The following is an 18,671-nucleotide window of genomic DNA, read 5'->3' on the forward strand; positions in this document are numbered from 1 at the left end:
TTCAATGGATAGCAGAAAATCTACAGATGACAAAAACAACTGTTTATCGCATTGTAACTGAAGATTTGAACATGAAAAAGGTGTGCGCCAAACTGGTCTCAAAAGTGTTGACCGACGAACAAAAGGACATGTGAGTGCTCCGGTGCCAAGAATTCTTGGAAATGTGTGAAAAGGATCCTAATTTTTTATACTCAGTTATCACTGGTGATGAGTCATGGATTTTTGAATACGACCCGGAAACAAAAAGGCAGAGTTCAGAGTGGCGTACCCCATCGTCCCCCCTGCCCAAGAAGGCACAGTTGTTGTTTGACTTGCATGAGCAAGTCCAGGATCAAAACTATGCTCATTGTTGTCTTTGATGTCAGAGGCATTGTCCATCATGAATTGGTACTTACCGGGACCACTGTGAACATAGCTTTTTACTTGGAAGTGCTCAAAAGGTTGAAAAGGAGGGTTGCGTGCTGCTGAAGTGACATCAAGGACGCATGGAAACTTCATCACGATAATTCGCCAAGCCACAGCGCCTTCGTTGTCAACGATTTCCTGGCCAGGACCCATACCCCACTGGTTCCCCAGCCTCCCTACAGTCCTGACCTGGCTCCCCAGACTTTCTTTTTTTGTTTCCTAGCTTAAAAGGAGCCTTGAAAGGGAAACATTGGGACATGATTGAAAACATCCAGGCTCATATTACATCGGCTCTAAAGGACCTCCCGAAGAAGGCCTTGCAGGCCTAAAAACACAGTCTCCATAAATGTATCGACGCAGGAGGGGGCTATTTTGAATATTTTTAACTAATTGTACGAATATGTCCAATAAATGCTTTTTTATGAAATTGGTCTCTACTTATGGAACACACCCTGTATATCATTGACAATTTTTTAACCCTCTTCTGCAGGTCAAGAACTTCTAGGATAGCCATATGATCCATATTTCAGGAGACATTCCCGTAGTTTTGCCTTTCTCGATGTTTTCATAAAAATGTCTTGTCTTTTTCAACAAAACCTATTTTAATATTTGTTATTTACTGAAATTAAGAATTAAAATTATTTTTCCAACTTATTAATTCTGTGTTGGGTCAGAACATGATTACTCCAAAATCACATTTTTGAGACACAAGCATTTTCATTATCATTTAGAAATCAAAAAGAAAGCATACACACAAATACAAATGGAAATATCCTACATCAGCATGTTGTTTAGCCGTACGCACGTATTTGTGCATTTATCTCACTTCTAATTGGTTATAATTAGCAAGACTTACTTTTAGATTAAGATGTCATTTTTTGGAGATATCATGTTCTAACCAAACACCGCAGAATTATGTCAGGATAATTATGAATACAAATATTTAACTCTCATAGTTGTCATGCTTGGTATTTTTTTCCATGCATTTAATTCACTACAATTTACAGTAGTGCTTTATTTCCTGCCATTGGTGATTTTGGTTATAATTGACAACTTCGGTCACCTTTGGCATCATTTTTGTTTACAATTGGTGATTTCTCTTTGTTTGGGATCCCAATTTCTATATATATTTTTATAAAATGTGGTCAGTATACTGCTGTTCTAATTACAAGAGTTAAACATGAATACCGCTATTGTGAGTTCGTTGTGCATCAGAACATAGAAGCTGACTATATTGCATTAATTAGCATTCTGAAATTATGTTAATTTATCTCTTCAAACTTTCTAAAGTTGGTTCTGGACTCTTTTGTTCAAAATGAAATGATTTTTGTTATTAGTTTCTGAACATGAAATGTAAAAATTTGGTTTTTATATCCTTAGATACTGTTTGTGCTTGTTGTTTGTTTCCTTACCAAAAAGACCACCTGGAAAGCTTTGAAAGAGGGAAAATTGTTTTGGTCCAAGTTGGGAAACTATTTAAAAGTAAATTTTGTTTACAAAATTTTGGCACAATTAGAAAGAAATCTCAATTTTGACTTATAGTGATAGTAGAAGAGAAAAATATGCTGATTGATTTTAATGATAAAAACAGCAATTGTAACAAGCTATTAATTTTGAGTTCTTTGTATATTTGTGATACATATGTTGTGTATATAATACGTATGTGTGATTTTTTTTAAATCAGGTTCTCTTCATCATGGTTTCATTAGCATACATAATGTGCTCAACCCTTTACCAGATTAAGATGAAGGACACTCTTCTAGAACTGAAAAATATTACGAACATACAACCTTCTGATATCATCTGGCTGTCTTTGTTGGAGATGGTTTGTAAATTAATTGAATATATTCATCCAGATTTAATTTTTCTCGTGATATCTTCTCTGAAGCTTTGTGCAATACAGTAAAATTTCGTAAAGATAGATTCACTTAGTGGGAATTACGTATTTCTTTATCTTTGCTCACAATACAAACATTTCATTATTGACACCCATTTAAAATACAACGGCAGTAACATTTATATGATGAAAACTTGATTGTCTTAAATTTTTATCTAGAAACAAGTTCAAGAGCATATTAGGTTTTTCCTGATACTCTGGTGATGCTTCCTTTGTTTTTCATGGTGGCTTTTCATTATAATTCAACAATGCCACATATATAACTGTGCTATTAACTTTTATATTCTACCTTTTTTGATTACTAAGTTACATTTTCCCATTTCTTTCGTTTCACAGTCATGTTGACTGTGTTCATTGTGGAAAATGTTAGGTCATAAAGTGCTTGTGCATGAAACTTTTTTATGGAAAACTTGAGGCCTTTTCAGAAAACGTGTTACTCATATAGGCCTACTTGTTACATGCATGGAGAATTTAGAATTTATTGGACACTCTGTCTTCACTAACCATCTTATGGTTTGCATCCTGTTGTGTATTTTTTATATGTACCAGTTTCACTTCCAGTATGGAAGACAGATGGCGGCACTTCTTGAACATAAAACTTTGGTAATTCTGACCTCATAAATACATTAGAACCTCATGCATATACATATAGCACTTTCCTGTATGCACCAATTAGTTGGAAATTCCCTATGAAAATGTTCATAAGATGCATTTAGTGTGTTGTAGTAATTTTTTTTTTTTGGTGTTTGCAATCGTGTCAGTGATGTTGGTAACTTCAACTAACTGAAAAAAAAAATTCTTCAATGTCAGCGATACAAAAAACTGCCAATCACACCTCAATATGATGATTTCTTCAATTTTTGTGCATTTATGAAGTATTTATGAATTTTCTTATCCATTCCTGTTACAAAATCATTCAGTAAAATCCTCATTTGTTTCTTAATTTTATAACTTTTTTAGTTTTTGTTGGTTACATGAATGTATCGGAGGCTATAATACTATTGAATATTTTCCATTCATCTATTGTGATTTAGGTAGCTTTTTTTTAACTTTGTCATTTCAGACGTCCAGAAATATTCTCAGTTTTCTGTTGCTCCTGCATCAGTTTGAAATCTTGCAGCTGTCCAAATTCAGTTTCTTCTTACATGCTCATCTTGACCAGTTTCTCAGATGCCGCTGTGAGCTTTTCTTTTGTGGGGTATGTATGTTATGTATTGAAGAAGAAAAATAATGTTTTTCATGAATGTATGATGATACAACAGAAATATCTGGGTATTTTGACTTATAATTTTTTATTTCCATGCAGTTTGTTGGAATTTTCCTGATTCTTGACATAGGATATTTGTCTCATGCCCTACATTGGCCAAGAAGTGCATCATCTACAGATCACCCAATGCTACTAATATCCAGACTTATCGGTCTACTGCTGAAGGATGTGAGAAAACCAGAAGTCAAGAATTATAGTGGCATTGCAGAGACAGTGGTATTTGGATTATACCAAATCATGGTTATGATCATATTTCTTCTATTCCTTTCCATGGTGAGAATTTATGTTTAAACTATTATTATTACTGCATGTGTTTGTGCTTAAGCTGACTAATTTTTTTCAAAACTTCACTCCACTGTTAGAGGGGGGTTGACTTTTATATGGGTTAGATTTTGAGGGTAAAAAGGAAATTCAATCTTACCCAGTGCTATGTTGATGCATGGGCCCACTTGGGCACAACCTGGGGTACCTAACAAAATTGAGACATGGTAAAAATTTCCTAGAGTAAGCATGTAAATTTGTCTGGTAAAGCCTCAGAAAAATCATGTGAGCTAGGGGGGGCCACGTGATGCTCTTAAAATGGCCCTGACCTTCTGACCTTGCCCCTTGTCTTCTTGACTTATTAGGTATCCAGTGGTATGATAGAAAAACATTATTGTTCAGGGATGCAAGGGCTGCGCCGAAACGGTTCTCTTGCTACAAAATTTGCATTTGCTGCAATTCTGGATTGTTGTGCTGGTCGTTTTTGAAGTGCAGGCAGGTTTTCTGATTTCAACTGCAGACGCAGATCCAGAGGGGTACAATCGTCTCCCCCAAGAGCCTGAATAATATGGGAAAATTAGTCTAGCCCATAAAATATGGGCAATTGAATGAACCTACCCAAAATAGATTGTGCTTCCCTCTCCCGACACATTACCCTGAATCAACCCCTGTCTGACAGTCGTGCGGATCGCGTGTGAAAATAAGTGCTTCCAAAAATTTGCTTGCAGTGTACACAACATCTACTGGGTTTGCCCCACATGTGGGTAAATGATTTGTTGGCTGTCAAATAAAAAAAATCTGCTTGTGTTATGTTTGTACTCTCACATGATGGTTCCGGTTCTTGTAAACAACATTCCCGTCTAATTTTTTATATTTTTATTTTACCGGTTTCAATATTTTTTGTCTGTTCATCGTTTAAAAGATAATGCAGTCTGTGAAGAAATTGGCTCTCATTCATGTACATTCAATTTAAACATCACACACAATTTAACAGTGTTAAAAAACAATTTAACAGTTTTCTTCTGATGCCGATCACTGTTTGGCGTGATGATTGATTGGGTACTAGTGTGTTCTACATATGTGGAACAAAGTGCTCGATCACTCACACATTGCTCTGTTTAGCAATGTTCCAGGTTCTGCTCTGATTTGAGCCCACTATTGCTACATGTCTTTGCACTTTGGAATTCAACGGAGCTGGTGTGGACCTATTTTAATACAGATCAAGAGTGTGTTTAGTAGTTTTTCATGTGCAGGATGCATTTTCAGTGGGTGTTTCCACGAAGCTTGTTTCAGAAATTTTTGCTATAGGTGCCAAAGGATACGACAAAACTTTGGTAGGGGTCTAGGGTTGCCAGACAACCATATATATATAACCTAAAGGGAGTATGCAGGGTTGTATTGGGATGGATTGCATTGAATGTTCATGAATTATTTGAGAACTTCAGCTTTCTCTCAAACTTGCTCAGGGGCCTGAGCTCCTAGGTCTCAGTGTCCATGGGGTGTTGTATTTAAATGAACTTTAAAATTGTTTGGAAATTAAAAAAAAATTGTGAGTGATTTTTTTTAATATGTTGTCGTGCTGGGTGGGTGTGTGTGTGTGGAGATTCTTGCTTTGGCTTTAAGCATGCATGTGTATGTTTTGAAAAAAAAGTCAAGCAATTGATATTACTATTTCAGTATTGCATGCTTTAACAGTGGCAAATACTTCAGAAAAATTTTTAATGGATTTTAATTTGTGAAGGAAATTGATGTAGAATTATCTGTTTCTAAATTACCTTAATTATCTTATTAAATTGCCTTAGTTATCTTATTAAATTGCCTTAGTTATCTTATTAAATTCCCCTTATACTACTGGTAAAGCCTGTCTTTACTTCTGCTCCATTTTCATAATTTTTGCTCCAAAAAATGGAAGGTTACTGCTCCAAATTGGATGAAGCACTTGCATTCCTGCGTTATTGTAAAATGTTGACTGAAAAAGTGGGGAGAGTAAAAATATTTGAAAGGGTTTGATTGGGACCTTGAACATCTTATAAATATACATATTTCTTTCAAAAACCTCTTTTGTGGATTGAATCACAGATTTTTATTTATTTATTTTTGTCGTTTTTGGTTGTTCTCAAGTGGTCAGGTCAGATTTTACACTAACAAACTTACCACAATAGCTGTAACTTCTTTCATGGTTTTTCTTTCTAATACAGTAATTAATTTAATTTGGTTCATTTCAATTCACCATAAATTCAAGAGCTAAAATCTAAATTTTATAGCCCACTTCAAATGATGATTAATGTCTATATTACTATACATCTATATATGCTCCAATCTCAATCAAAACTCATACTTTTTGAGCCAAAAGTTGTTTAAATATATTTCCCTACTATAATCAAGTATTTAATAAATTCTTTTATATGATTCCATAATTCTGAGCAGTTATTGTAAACAATATTGTATCAAAAAGTTGAGTTGAGATGCAGTTGAATGCTGTTCTAAGGAATACCGTTATGGCAAAAACAAATTCATTTTAACGAACCCTTTTCTAATCTCCCATATAAGTTTACATAGGTACAATACAAAAACCCGGAATTCCTTTATAATGAAATTTTGTTATAACAAAGTGATTTCTTCGGTCTCTTGGAGTTCATTATGACAGGATTCAGCTGTATTAAACTTTGATGATAGATAATTAAGTGATTGGTGGAAATTGGCATTTACTTGGAATAGCATTTCATTAATTTGAAAGAGTTATTTGTGGTAAGATGACTTGCTGATACTGCAGTTTCATTCTTTCATAATATTATTGAATTGCTGTTGGTTTTCTTATTTCAGATACGGTCGGTTTTGATGCAGTCTCGAAAAAGAGTTTGTAAAGATAGGTCACAGGAGATTCCTTTGAAAGATATTGGGAGTGCTGTGAAAAGCAAACTGAAGAAACATTTCACAATTCAAAAAGAAGAAGAAACTCTCTCCGTGAGAGAAGAATATGGATTTTCAGCTGTGAGTCTGTTATATGTAGTGTTAAATCAGTTTAAAGTGACAAAGCATTGTATAATTGCACCCACTTATAACAGAATCTGATATTATGAAGTATTGGTTATATAACAAATTCACCCCCCCCCCCCCCCCCAGTGAACCAGCAATGTCAAAATAGTGTTACAAGTATCTTTTATAATGAATCACCATATTTATGAATATCAGATAGAACAAAGTGTTTTGGCAAGAATATAATTCTTTTAATTGGAGTAAGTTTAGTTAGAGCAGTAGTTGGCTATTTACAGTATTGGCTCTTTAAGTTTCTGTCACACACAGCTCCCTTGCTTCAGCCAGCATTTAATCGCAGCTACCCAGAATAGTCTAATATACAATTATTTTAAACATTGAACAGTCACACATCAATATGGACAGCTTACCTCTGTCATAGGGTGGGGACGCCCTTAAAAGCAGCGATGCACACTTTAAAAAGTACTGACTTACAGTACATCGGTCTAATATTTATCCAAACCTGTGTGAAAATTGTTAATATTTATGGCACATGTGAATAATTTTCATTTTAATTATAATTAAATTGTCAAGTTTATCAGAGGATCACCTCTCTAGTCCGCTGACCCATAAGTTGAGAAATGTTGTTCAAGTGTATTGTCTCATTAAACTCAAGTATTTATCATGTATTGTTATAATGAATATCAGATAGTATGAATTTTTTATGTTTCCATGTGACTTTGTTATATCCAGGCTCAACTGTACCTGCATATACAAAAATAACTTGGCTAACAAATATTTTTTCATGATTTTTCTGCCTCTGCTAATGAATACAGATTCAGCTAACAAACATTTGTGTTAATATGGTGCTAACATAGAACAACCGTGTCGTGAGCTTAATTTTAGCATCATCAAAATTACTGTCACCACTTGAGCCTGAATCAGATCATGTTCACCTTGGAATATTGTCCCCAGATGTACATATGTTTTTGTTTCTGAAACCTTTGAACCATTTCATGTAAAATGAAAGCTTTAGACATTAGAAAATGCATTAAGAAAAAAAGGAGCCAATGTTTTCACTGTATGCATCCTTTCAGTGCAAGACTCTTAGCATCAAACTGTACAGTCTGGACCAAAGCTTTGCTCTGAATATTTTAAGAGCTTATATATTTTCCATCTGCATTACGTTAGAAGTGTTGCGAATGTGTGGGTGCTCATCTTAAGCTTTATGTAGGAAATTTTGATTTCTGAATCAATTTTAAGGGTGCTTGGACCCATGCCACAAATTACAGCACTCCTGGCTCTGATGGCATTGTTCATCTGTATGTATCAGATACAGAAATGAGCTGACCAAATCACAAACGGATGGGGGCACCTATGAACTTGACTGCGTTGTATCAATACCTACTTGAGTCACTAAAGCTGGTGTTGGTTATGCACATAGTGTAAAATAGAAAGATCTTCTTTGGGCATCTTTTTCTCAGCCACCTTGTTGGGCATTTTGCCTGTTGTGGCGTTGTATTTGTATTTGTATATCTCATCTTCTCTTATATATAAATTCTCATTTATCCAATTTTTTAGTCTTTTTCATTTTAGCCCGTCAACTGAAATATGTCAGTTTTTGTCTTTTTTTATAGCACCCCCCCCCCCCCCCCCCCACCGGTGCTTTAAAGAAACTTATCTCGACATTTTAGGCATTTTATAATGTTTTGGCTGATGAACGTTATTCTGGAACAAATGATCTTCTTTGGCAGACGTATCACTGTATTAGGGACTTTTAATTTACATTTTCTACATCAATTAGTTATGAAAGCAGATGGAAATAGGTTGAAGTTATTTACAGTAAAAACATTTTCTATAATTAATTTCTTTTCTGAAAATATTCGAATTGCCCCACTAAATTATCTCTGATATCCTGATGTGCCCTGTACTTTCATCTGGGCCCCAAACCTCAGTGAAACTTGAAATTTCCACAACAATATTTTTAATGTAAGAACCTTTATTTTTTGCTTTGCATGCTTGAACTTTAAAACCAGGGGTCTTTGCCCATTTCTGTCTACTTTTACTTGGGTCAAAAGTGGTTGTTCTCTTAATCAGGAGCCCTTGGAGAGACTTCGGGGGGGGGGGGGGTTTGTGAGATTGGATGAGAAAACCATTAACTCATTGTTTTTACATTGCTATACAGAGAATATTATTTTTTTAAAGGAGTTCGTGGCCTTCATTTTTCGTTATTTTATTGATACAGGGATCCATGGACTTTGCTCAAATTTTGCGTGGAATGCAAAACATTAAGAACACTTAGTCAAACATCTTCCGAAAGCCTTGATATGAACCTCATTCAGTTACATCCAGAAATACGTCTCTGCATATCTGAATGGAATGGTCATGATTTGACATATTTTTCCTTCAAATGTTATGCCCCACATGTTGAATTTTTTTTTAAATTTCATATTTTGTGTTTCTAAATTATTATTACTTTTTTAATTTTACTCAAGTCATTAGTATGAACTAAAATTAAATTTTTTGTTTAAAACTGAATATATTTATGTGTGTCTGTTTATATAATTCTTTAGGACCTGATGCTGATTGGACTGGAAATATTGAGTGAAAAGTTGTTAAGAAAAGTCAATAGAATGTATGTGAAACAGACAGCAGTTGTGGAAATTCATAGGTCAATTAGCTCTGAGGTATGGGCATATCTTTTTTTCTTTTTGTTAATGTGGCTGAAATTGGAGCATTTAATAAAATTAAAATTAATGGTAGTAGCAAATGAAGGTTTTCCCATGTTATTAAAGTTTAAGTCTGGGATTTGCAAAAGTAATAACAATACCCAAATAGTAACATTATCCATGATTCCAAAAAGTGTAGTACTCTGGAAATTTAAAATTACCACCAGATTAGAGAATCATGATTGGTTGACATTCCTTTCTAAGGTGAGAAATGTTTTTCATCCATCAGAAGTCTTTTTGAGTTTGGGAATGATGTAATGTAATAATTAAATATGAAAGTGTGAGTTTTTTGTGTTAATTTTTTCTGAAATTTATTTCTGTTATATAAATAGTCAATCAATATTTAGTAAAAATAATAATAAAGTTGCAGGATGAAGAACTAATTTTGCACTGTTTTGGAGCTAAATATTTAACATATTTGTACATTAATAATTCATAACATATAACAGACATGTTGAAATTTTTATTTGTGCATTTTTATTTTTCCAGGAAAACACTACAAGTGAGGGTGAAAAATATTTTTCTTCGATTTCATCTTTTTCAGAAAGTTTAAAAGATATCAGGTGAGTAGTTTACAAGTGCGTTTTCTGCTTTACTCAATAGCGTTGAAAGCTTGTTGTCGGAGTATGCCATGACCCTTCAAATAAGGGATCCCAATTATATTTCTGAGCTATATGAGATTTTCTATATTGGTAAGCATAAGAGGGTTGTAATATTAGGGGGTCTTCAACTATCTATTGAGACAATCTTTTGGCTAGGGATCATTATTAGAAGGATTTTCTTGAGATAATTCTTGATAATTTCTTGTGTCAACAGTTGCCGAAATCCACTTGGGATACTTCTCTTTGTTTTGGATTTGATTCGTAATAATTCTGATAATCTCATTGAACATGTATTTGGTGGGAGACAAATTTTCTTCTAGTGACCATTTTGTTGTTAGTTTTGCATGTAACTTTGCTGTGGCTAACAAAAGACTGTTTCCTTGTTTTCATAGAACCAACTACAGAGAGAAAAGTTGGTGATTATTTTCGAAGACCAGTTGGAATTGGGGTCGTAAACCAATTGGCAGAGTTTTCGGAGAAACATTCCTCAGTTTTACTTGACGTCATAGCTTTTTTTCGTGAAAAACGTGTTTGTTCATCGTACTCCCTTTGGTTTACAGATAACGTACGTGATCTTTACCTTGAAAAGAAAAGGGCATTTGGGGAATTAAATAATGGAATAGCTTAGATTTGGCAGCATATAGTGATAAAAAAAGAAAATTGAAGAAAGCGATTAGAGGTTCCATCACATTTACTGGAGATTATGCATAATACTCAAGTGTCATTAGTAAATTTGATAAACATTGAAAACATTATCACTTTTACTAGAGATTATGCATAATAATCACATGTGTCATTGGTAAGTTTGATAAATACTTGAAATTCATCATCTTCATCTGCAATCATGCATAATACCCAAGTATAATTAGTGAATTTGATAAATATAAAAAAAAATCCTGAGTCTTGTATGTGTGATGAATATAGTTGGATATCTCTCAATATAATAATAAAAAATTTTGCGATCGCAACCCGATTTAATGACACAATACATTTATGAATTACCGCATATAGTATGTGATGTTAACCAACGATGCAACACTTGGGTATTAGACAATCTCTGATAAAAGTTATAATTTTTTTTAGTACTTGATGGATTAACCAATGATACTTGGGTACTATGCATAATCGCCAGTAAAAGTGAGTAGTTTAGGAAAATTTACCAAACTTACCAAATTGCTTGAGATGGTTATTATGCATAATCTCGAGCAATTTGGTAAGTTTGGTAAATTTTCCTAAACTACTCACTTTTACTGGCGATTATGCATAGTACCCAAGTATCATTGGTTAATCCATCAAGTACTAAAAAAAATTATAACTTTTATCAGAGATTGTCTAATACCCAAGTGTTGCATCGTTGATTAACATCACATACTATATGTGTATATATGCTTAAAATACACTCATTTGACATTGATTTCCAGTTTTTATGGCAGCAGTTGTGACTCCTCTTTGCATCAAGAACATTGTTCAAAAGAAAGCAGTTGCAAAAATTTACCACCTGCTGAGCTGGATGCTTCCCTCAATATTGAAACTGAGGCAGCCACTGATAAAAGGGTTCCGAAATTCAATTCAGCAGTTTCATCTTGTTCAGAAAATTCCATTTCCTGCTATCTCAATGTGATCAGTACGGTTCCCGTTCAAAACAAAGTGAGAACAATTAAAACCAGAAGTAGAAGCTGTTGTGAATTTGTATCTGAGTATTTTTAAACTTTACGAGAGATTTTTTGAGTGTATATAGTGAGATCACCATCATTGTGCGCCATTTCAAGTCCATGCTAATGATTTTTTTTAAATATTCATATACATTTTATGTCATTTTGCTGATGCAAGTCACGATTTTAACTTGTCTGGTATTTTTTAATTCATCTTTTATAATCAAATTTTATACTCAGATTTGATTTACAACAAATCTCGTATCTTAGGGTTTTCCGAAATGGAAGCTCTTTTGCATTCAAGAAAGGAATGTTATAAATGGATGACTGAGTCATCAGTGTTCTATGACCATAAATCAAATTTTGAAACCAATCTTTCAAAATTTTCATGGCGTAGTTTGTCAAGTAAAAAGAAGCAGTTCAATCAGTTCCTCAAGATAGATATGTTCTACCTTGAATATAGCGGAAAATGCAAAAAAATTGGTAATATGGGAGGTTGACGTAACCAGTTGGCAAATGCATTAGATAGAAAGTACAGTAGAGTATCGATAATTCAATGTGAACAGGACAGAGACCACCTCGTATTAATGAAAACTTGCATTATCCAAAAAGTCATAGAAAACAAATTTTCAAGCGGAGGGAGGAGGACCTGTACTCTTACCTGCTTTGTCCTTAATTGATTGCACAACTGCCAAAACCTGTGGCCTCTTTATAAGTGAGACTGACAGGGGCTCAAGGGCTCAATATGAATGGGGTTTTTTTTTGTAAATGGGAAATTTATCATTGGGGGGGGGGGGCGTGAAAGGTTCTGAAAGGCAGCCGAAGAAACCAGTCTAGGGATCAAGTTTGCTTCAGACCCTGTTAAGAACTCCTTCCTGGAAAAATGAAAGAAAACTTTTTATTGGTAGGAAGCAAAGAGGCTTTGAAAGAGGGATTTTGAATAATCTGTGCACCTCAAAGTTTCGAGACTCTACTGCAGTCATCGTCTAATAATGGCTGGACACATTCACTTATGATTATAATTTGATATTTACATTTGACTAGAGTATAACTGCATGTTTGTAAATTTCTTTTGATAAACAAATAGAACATTCAAAATTCATGCATAATACAACAGGCAAAAATAAACTGCAGAGTTGTTTGCTTTCATAAGACAAAAGGACACTGTATATTCAGAGATGCATGAATTTGTTTGAAGTTCTTCAATGGAATGCTTACAACGTGCATGTGTGGTTTAGAAGTTGTAGTAGGGTGTGTGTTCTGCCTTCTCTATAAATGATTGGAATGGTTCCATCATTTCATTTCTGCAATGTTAGATTAGAATCATGAATATTTTATGAGACACGTGGCTCTCAAATTATTTATTTTGGTTTTTGTTTGATGTTGTGTGTGTACAGTGGTTTTGCTTTTGTCTGTGAGATGGCGCCATGCAACAATGTAGTGTTTTCATTATATGTATAGTGTCATTCTTCTGCTAACAGATATGTATGCGGATATTGAAAATGCATTCAAACCACATAGTTGCGAATACGGGAGGGGGGGGGGTGATGTTCCTCTTCCTAGAGCTGAATAATATTAGAAAAAAAATTTGCCTATCAATCCCATGAACCTACACAGACACATACTGTATATACTCGTGTATAAGCCAATTCGCATATAAGCAGACCCCCCCCCCCCACTTCAGGACCACCAAAACTGCAATAAATTGAAAACCTGTGTATAAGCCGACCCCCAAAAAATCATTTCAGAGAAAAAAAAATTATTATATTTTCATGCAAAATGAATAGTTTACGAAAATTTACAATAGAAAATAGTTCAAACTTTTTAATCCGTTTCTTCTAAGTCTCCAAGCTCATGGTAATCCATCAAATCATCATAGGGAATGCAGCATTTTCGTTCTTGTTTTTTCACACACAACCCCCCCCCCCCCCTCGGTATTCGCAACTATGTGGTTTGAATGCATTTTCAATATCCGCATACATATCTGTTAGCAGAAGAATGACACTATACATATAGTGAAAACACTACATTGTTGCATGGCGCCATCTCACAGACAAAAGCAAAACCACTGTACACACACAACATCAAACCAAAATAAATAATTTGAGAGCCACGTGTCTCATAAAATATTCATGATTCTAATCTAACATTGCAGAAACAAGAAAACAGGCCTCATCTGGGCTGTCATTGCCATTGTCGCTTTCAAAGAGGATATCATCTTCAGTTCCGTCCATCGCATTGCTGATGCAACACTTTTTGAAGTTTTGAAGGATCAGATGATAATTTTGGTGGAAGCAGACTTCCACACCTCATGTACCCATTGGCACACTAGGCCAATGTCAGGTTTCTTCAAGGCACCACTTTTTGTAGTTTCTTTATCATCAGAACTCATCCATTCGAACCACAAATTCCTCAAATAGTCTGAGAGGCTTGTTGATGCTCACATTTTAAGGCTGTACAATCAACGTTAGCCACCACCAACCAATGATGTTTTCAATTTCTTTGTCTCAGCTTTGACATTATCAGTTCTGTGGGGATCGAACATATCCCATACCAATAATGCTAGTTTCTCAAACACGGCTACAAAAATGACTACTGATTGCGGGGGCCGATATTTTCTCATCAAAAACTGACCCCCCCCCCCCCCCCCACTTGAGGAACAAATTTTTCCAAAAAAATACTCGGCTTATACAAGAGTATATACTGTATTTATGGTTTTTGCCGCCCTTCTGCCATTCAAGTCTGATTTCATTGATTCAAATTTGCAGCCCTGTGCCATAGCTCTTTTGGTCTTGCCCCCTCTAAATACACCTCTCTACGTCACTCACATGCTCGCACACTGTTTTGGTCACTTATATGCTTGCACACATTCGAAGTCACTCTGTTTCATTCCCTTGGTCATTCACATGCTTTCACAATGGTATGATTGCTTATGAACCTGGTCTTTTGATCTCTAGGTCGATTTCCCTGCTCCTACACACTCTGGATCACTATTTTGGCTGATCATTGACCTAATCCCTTGCTGTTTAGGTAACTCTTTTGGTTGTTCACCGACATAGTACCTATGTTCCAGACTCTGCCATGAAGCTGGGCTGGAAGAGATCTCGGCAACAGGATAAGTCCAGTGGCAAAGTTCTGGCGCTCATTCATTCATTCGACATAGTACCTCATTCTTTGATTTTGGTCACTCACTGACATGGTGCTTTACTCTCTAGGTCACTCTTTTAGTCTCTTACATGGTTGCACACTTTCTTGATCACTTACTGATCTGGTTTCTTGATCTCTAGGTCACTCCCACTCTCAGATCTTTTTTGGTCACTTTTTTCATCACTTACTGAGCTAGCCCCTTGCTTTCTAGATCATTGTTTTGGTCACTCACATGCTTACACACTCTTTTGGTCACTCACTGATCTCTGGTCCCTTGATCTTCAGATCACTTTCATGCTCAAATACTCTCTAGGTCACTCAGTTGTTCGCTGACCTTGTTCATCGTTATCATGGCCACTCTTTTGTTCACTCACATGGTTGCAAACCCCTTTGGTCACTCATTTAATCATTCACTGTTAGTGTCTCGCTGTCTAATCAGACTTATGGTTTCGTGTTTTGTGGAGTATAAACTATTTGCCATGCTCTTCTCCCATTCTGGTAATTCTCTCTACTACTCATTCCTCAAATTTTCCACCTCTCTGAACTTTGCCACATTTGGTTACACCCCCTAGGCCCCCCTGTAAATATGTATCTGAATCTGCACAATTAGTTGTCCCTTCAGACACATTCGCCTAAATCTGCACCTGCATGACTGCAAAGCTCTCTATGTAATTGTAAAATTTTGTGATCATATGTTGAGTAATATGCCTATAATAAAATTGTAAAACTACTCTAATCATTTGTAAATTCCTGGTATGTATGCATATATATATATACATACATACCTTACTTTCTTCGATTGAGCAAAATTTTCAATGCTTAGAAACTGATTAACCAGCTAACTTTAGCTTCTGTCAGTCAGATACTCATTGCCCAAATTCTCAATCCGCTGTGAAAGAATCAAGGGGTAATTGAAGCTTCTATTAGAATTAAATTTAAAAGTTTTCAAGTTTTTTTTGGCCGAACTGAAGTACAGTTTTTGTCTTTCGACATTTTGTTTGCACGAGTGGTGAACATTTTCAAGAATCTCAGAATCGATACAGAAATGAAAATCTTTTACATGAATTTTGGATGTTGCTTTGCCGAGGATCCCCCCCCCCCCCCCTTGTCTAAAAAGCGCTTCTCTGATGCCCCCTGATCTCCTGTGTAATATATTTTTTATACACTAGAGTTTACAAATCAAAACAACATCAGTCAATTGCTGTGAACTCTTCAACATCTGACTATAAATTTTTTTACAAAATCAATTTCGAAAGAGTTTTCTTGTTTTAAGTCTGTATGTATACTTGTTGGCTCAAATGATATTTTTTTAATAAGCATGAGAATATTATTTTTATACAAGTGTATATAATTTTACTTTTGTATGTGGTTTTATTCAATTGTCCATGAAATAAAAAATCAAATTTTATGTTATATAGCACTTTTTTTCTTTGTCTTGCTTGTGGCCTAGAAAATTTGTTTTCCTCCATATGCGTTTTTCAGAAAATAGAACCAAAGAATAAATTTAAATTTTCTTTTTCACTCAAATAGAAGACTGTGAATCGAATGTGGGAGATGGAGCAAATAATTCTGTTGTATTAATTCATTCTTTTTGAATATAATTAATTTTTAGAATTAACAACAATTAAATTGGGAAAATTAATTAATTAGAATTAATTTTCCTAATTTAATTTTCCTTTAAGAAAGTTAATTTCTTGAGAATAAATTATTCTTAAAAAATTCTAATTCTGTGATTAGTTCTGGTGTTCTTAATTTTTGATTGATTCAGAATTCTTCAGTTCAGAAATTTTAATGGCTTTCCAATTGCTCGAGAAAGGGCATTTTGCCTGTAGTGGCCTTTACGCTTGTATTCGTATGTAAAAAAAAATATTTTAATTATTTTCGGATACTTCCCCCTCCCCCTTCATTTTGCCTGAACGGCATAACAAGGGTGCTTTGGATTTTCCTCTTCAAACTGAAGTTTTCATATTCTCCCGTTAGGTATATCTAATTCTGTACCAAATGTGTCTCATGTGCGCTGACCATAATTTTTCGAGGACAATGCGCGATTTTTGGATCCCAAATACAGGCAGCATAATCCGCAAGTGCATCCTGTGCGATTCACGAAAGAAACAAATCTAAATCAAAGAAACAGAAATGAATCGTTTTCTTTTATTTTTAATGGGAGCTAGAAATTTCGATTTTTTTTTAAACTCGTAAGTTTTCGATCTGCCTGTTTTTCCTTCAAAAAATACTTGATTAAAGCTGCGGAATTTCTTCGATGTAATTTATATGGGCCCATAATTAATTTAAAAACATCCTAAACTATATGGATTGAGAGATGCATTTGGATAATATAAGACAATATGGAGACATTAATTCTAATTTTCCCGCTTGAGAAGATATAAATAAAAATTTGAAATCAATGTTATTGCATGAATATCCACCTCAAAAGTGGGTCTGGCTCATTATTTTATATTTAATTTTCTAGGCTTCGTATCTCTAAGTGAGCTCAATACTTCGAAAACCAAAGATTCAATTCAATTTTTAAAATTATTGATGTGGCAGAAAACCCCCACTAAATTACCACATTTCTACGCTAAAATCGGGAATTGATCTCTATGGGGTCCATCCAGTGTATGTCCCTCAGGAGTGATGCTGATTATTACGTCTATTCGAAAAGCCTCATTCCGCGACACTGAGCTAGAAGTAAAGTTTACTTATAGCTGTGTTCCGCGATTACACGATTTTTTTCGTAATAATTCATTAGTCTGTGTGTGTATGATGCGCTATGACCTATAGTAATTCAGCTGGCGGAGAAGGTCCTAAAACTGTTTACTACCGAAAGCATACTTTTACTGGAAACCGAAAACCATTACTCGCTACCAAAAATTGACCACGGAATTTTAATTTCTCCCTTACGCGAATTAAAATAAACAATGTTTATTTGGCTTACAGCTTGTTAATCTGTCAGAATACATTCTAGTAATTACAAAGCGAGGCCATCTTTTGACCGAAAGCACAACACATCGCAGTGGGGCTTATCGTAAACAAAAATTATGAGAGATGTGATTGGCTGAAATCGTGTAATCGCGGTGCATCTGCGAAATTAGCATACACAGGCCAATTGTCACTAAAAACTATGCCAAAAGTAAGCAAAACTGCCAATCATCACTGAAAAACTACTGCAAATATATGAAGAACTACTGCAAATTGCAGTGGATTAAAATGTAATTCAGGAAAAAAGCAAAACAAATATGGGCGAGATGAATATCTATATTTTGATTCCTAAAAATCACAGTATAAACCAATTATAAATTGGATAAATGATTCCAATCCCTGATTCGATTGCCTACATACACGTAGGTTTCATTGAAAAACGGGACGGATCTTTATAAAAAGGTCGAGATGGCCAAAGTTACGGAAATGTTTCGGGAAATGCCATGGTCATAATAGCTCGGTGTTTCTCAGAGTGTACGTCTCGGCGAGCTGGAAATATTGAGATGAGATTTATTAAGAAGTCACCGAGAGAGAGAGAGACGACAATAAATCAACGACGTTTGAAATGAACAGACGTACTTTTTCTTTCCGCTGAGCAACTTATAGTTAAGATTTGGTATCCAACCCAAGTGGTATCCTCGGTCACCGTATAATTGGTGGTTAAATATTTTTTTTCTCTGAAGACGACACCCACTGCTCGTCGAAATGCATTAGGTGTTTTTGTATTTTTCGTATATTTGTCTTATTCGTTGGTGACTT

At 34.9% G+C, this 18,671-nt stretch overlaps 1 protein-coding gene across 1 annotated transcript in view; it reads left to right on the top strand.

Moving 5' to 3' along the window:
* Nucleotides 1-16,346, top strand: part of LOC149067449 (uncharacterized) — a 369,309-nt gene extending 352,963 nt beyond the window's left edge. Inside the window, exons 55-62 of the mRNA XM_089252608.1 lie at nucleotides 1,786-1,887; nucleotides 2,090-2,230; nucleotides 3,366-3,500; nucleotides 3,609-3,842; nucleotides 6,654-6,821; nucleotides 9,377-9,490; nucleotides 10,022-10,095; nucleotides 11,556-16,346. Coding sequence (XP_089108734.1) covers nucleotides 1,786-1,887; nucleotides 2,090-2,230; nucleotides 3,366-3,500; nucleotides 3,609-3,842; nucleotides 6,654-6,821; nucleotides 9,377-9,490; nucleotides 10,022-10,095; nucleotides 11,556-11,841 — 1,254 coding nt within the window. The 3' untranslated portion in view covers nucleotides 11,842-16,346. The remainder of the gene's footprint in view (nucleotides 1-1,785; nucleotides 1,888-2,089; nucleotides 2,231-3,365; nucleotides 3,501-3,608; nucleotides 3,843-6,653; nucleotides 6,822-9,376; nucleotides 9,491-10,021; nucleotides 10,096-11,555) is intronic.
* The last annotated feature ends 2,325 nt before the right edge of the window (nucleotides 16,347-18,671 follow it).

The sequence above is a fragment of the Pholcus phalangioides genome, unplaced genomic scaffold (assembly GCF_987345545.1).
Source record: "Pholcus phalangioides strain wild (caught in Gottingen) unplaced genomic scaffold, Ppha-v1.0 ptg000030l_1, whole genome shotgun sequence".
Taxonomy (NCBI): Eukaryota; Metazoa; Arthropoda; class Arachnida; order Araneae; family Pholcidae; genus Pholcus; species Pholcus phalangioides.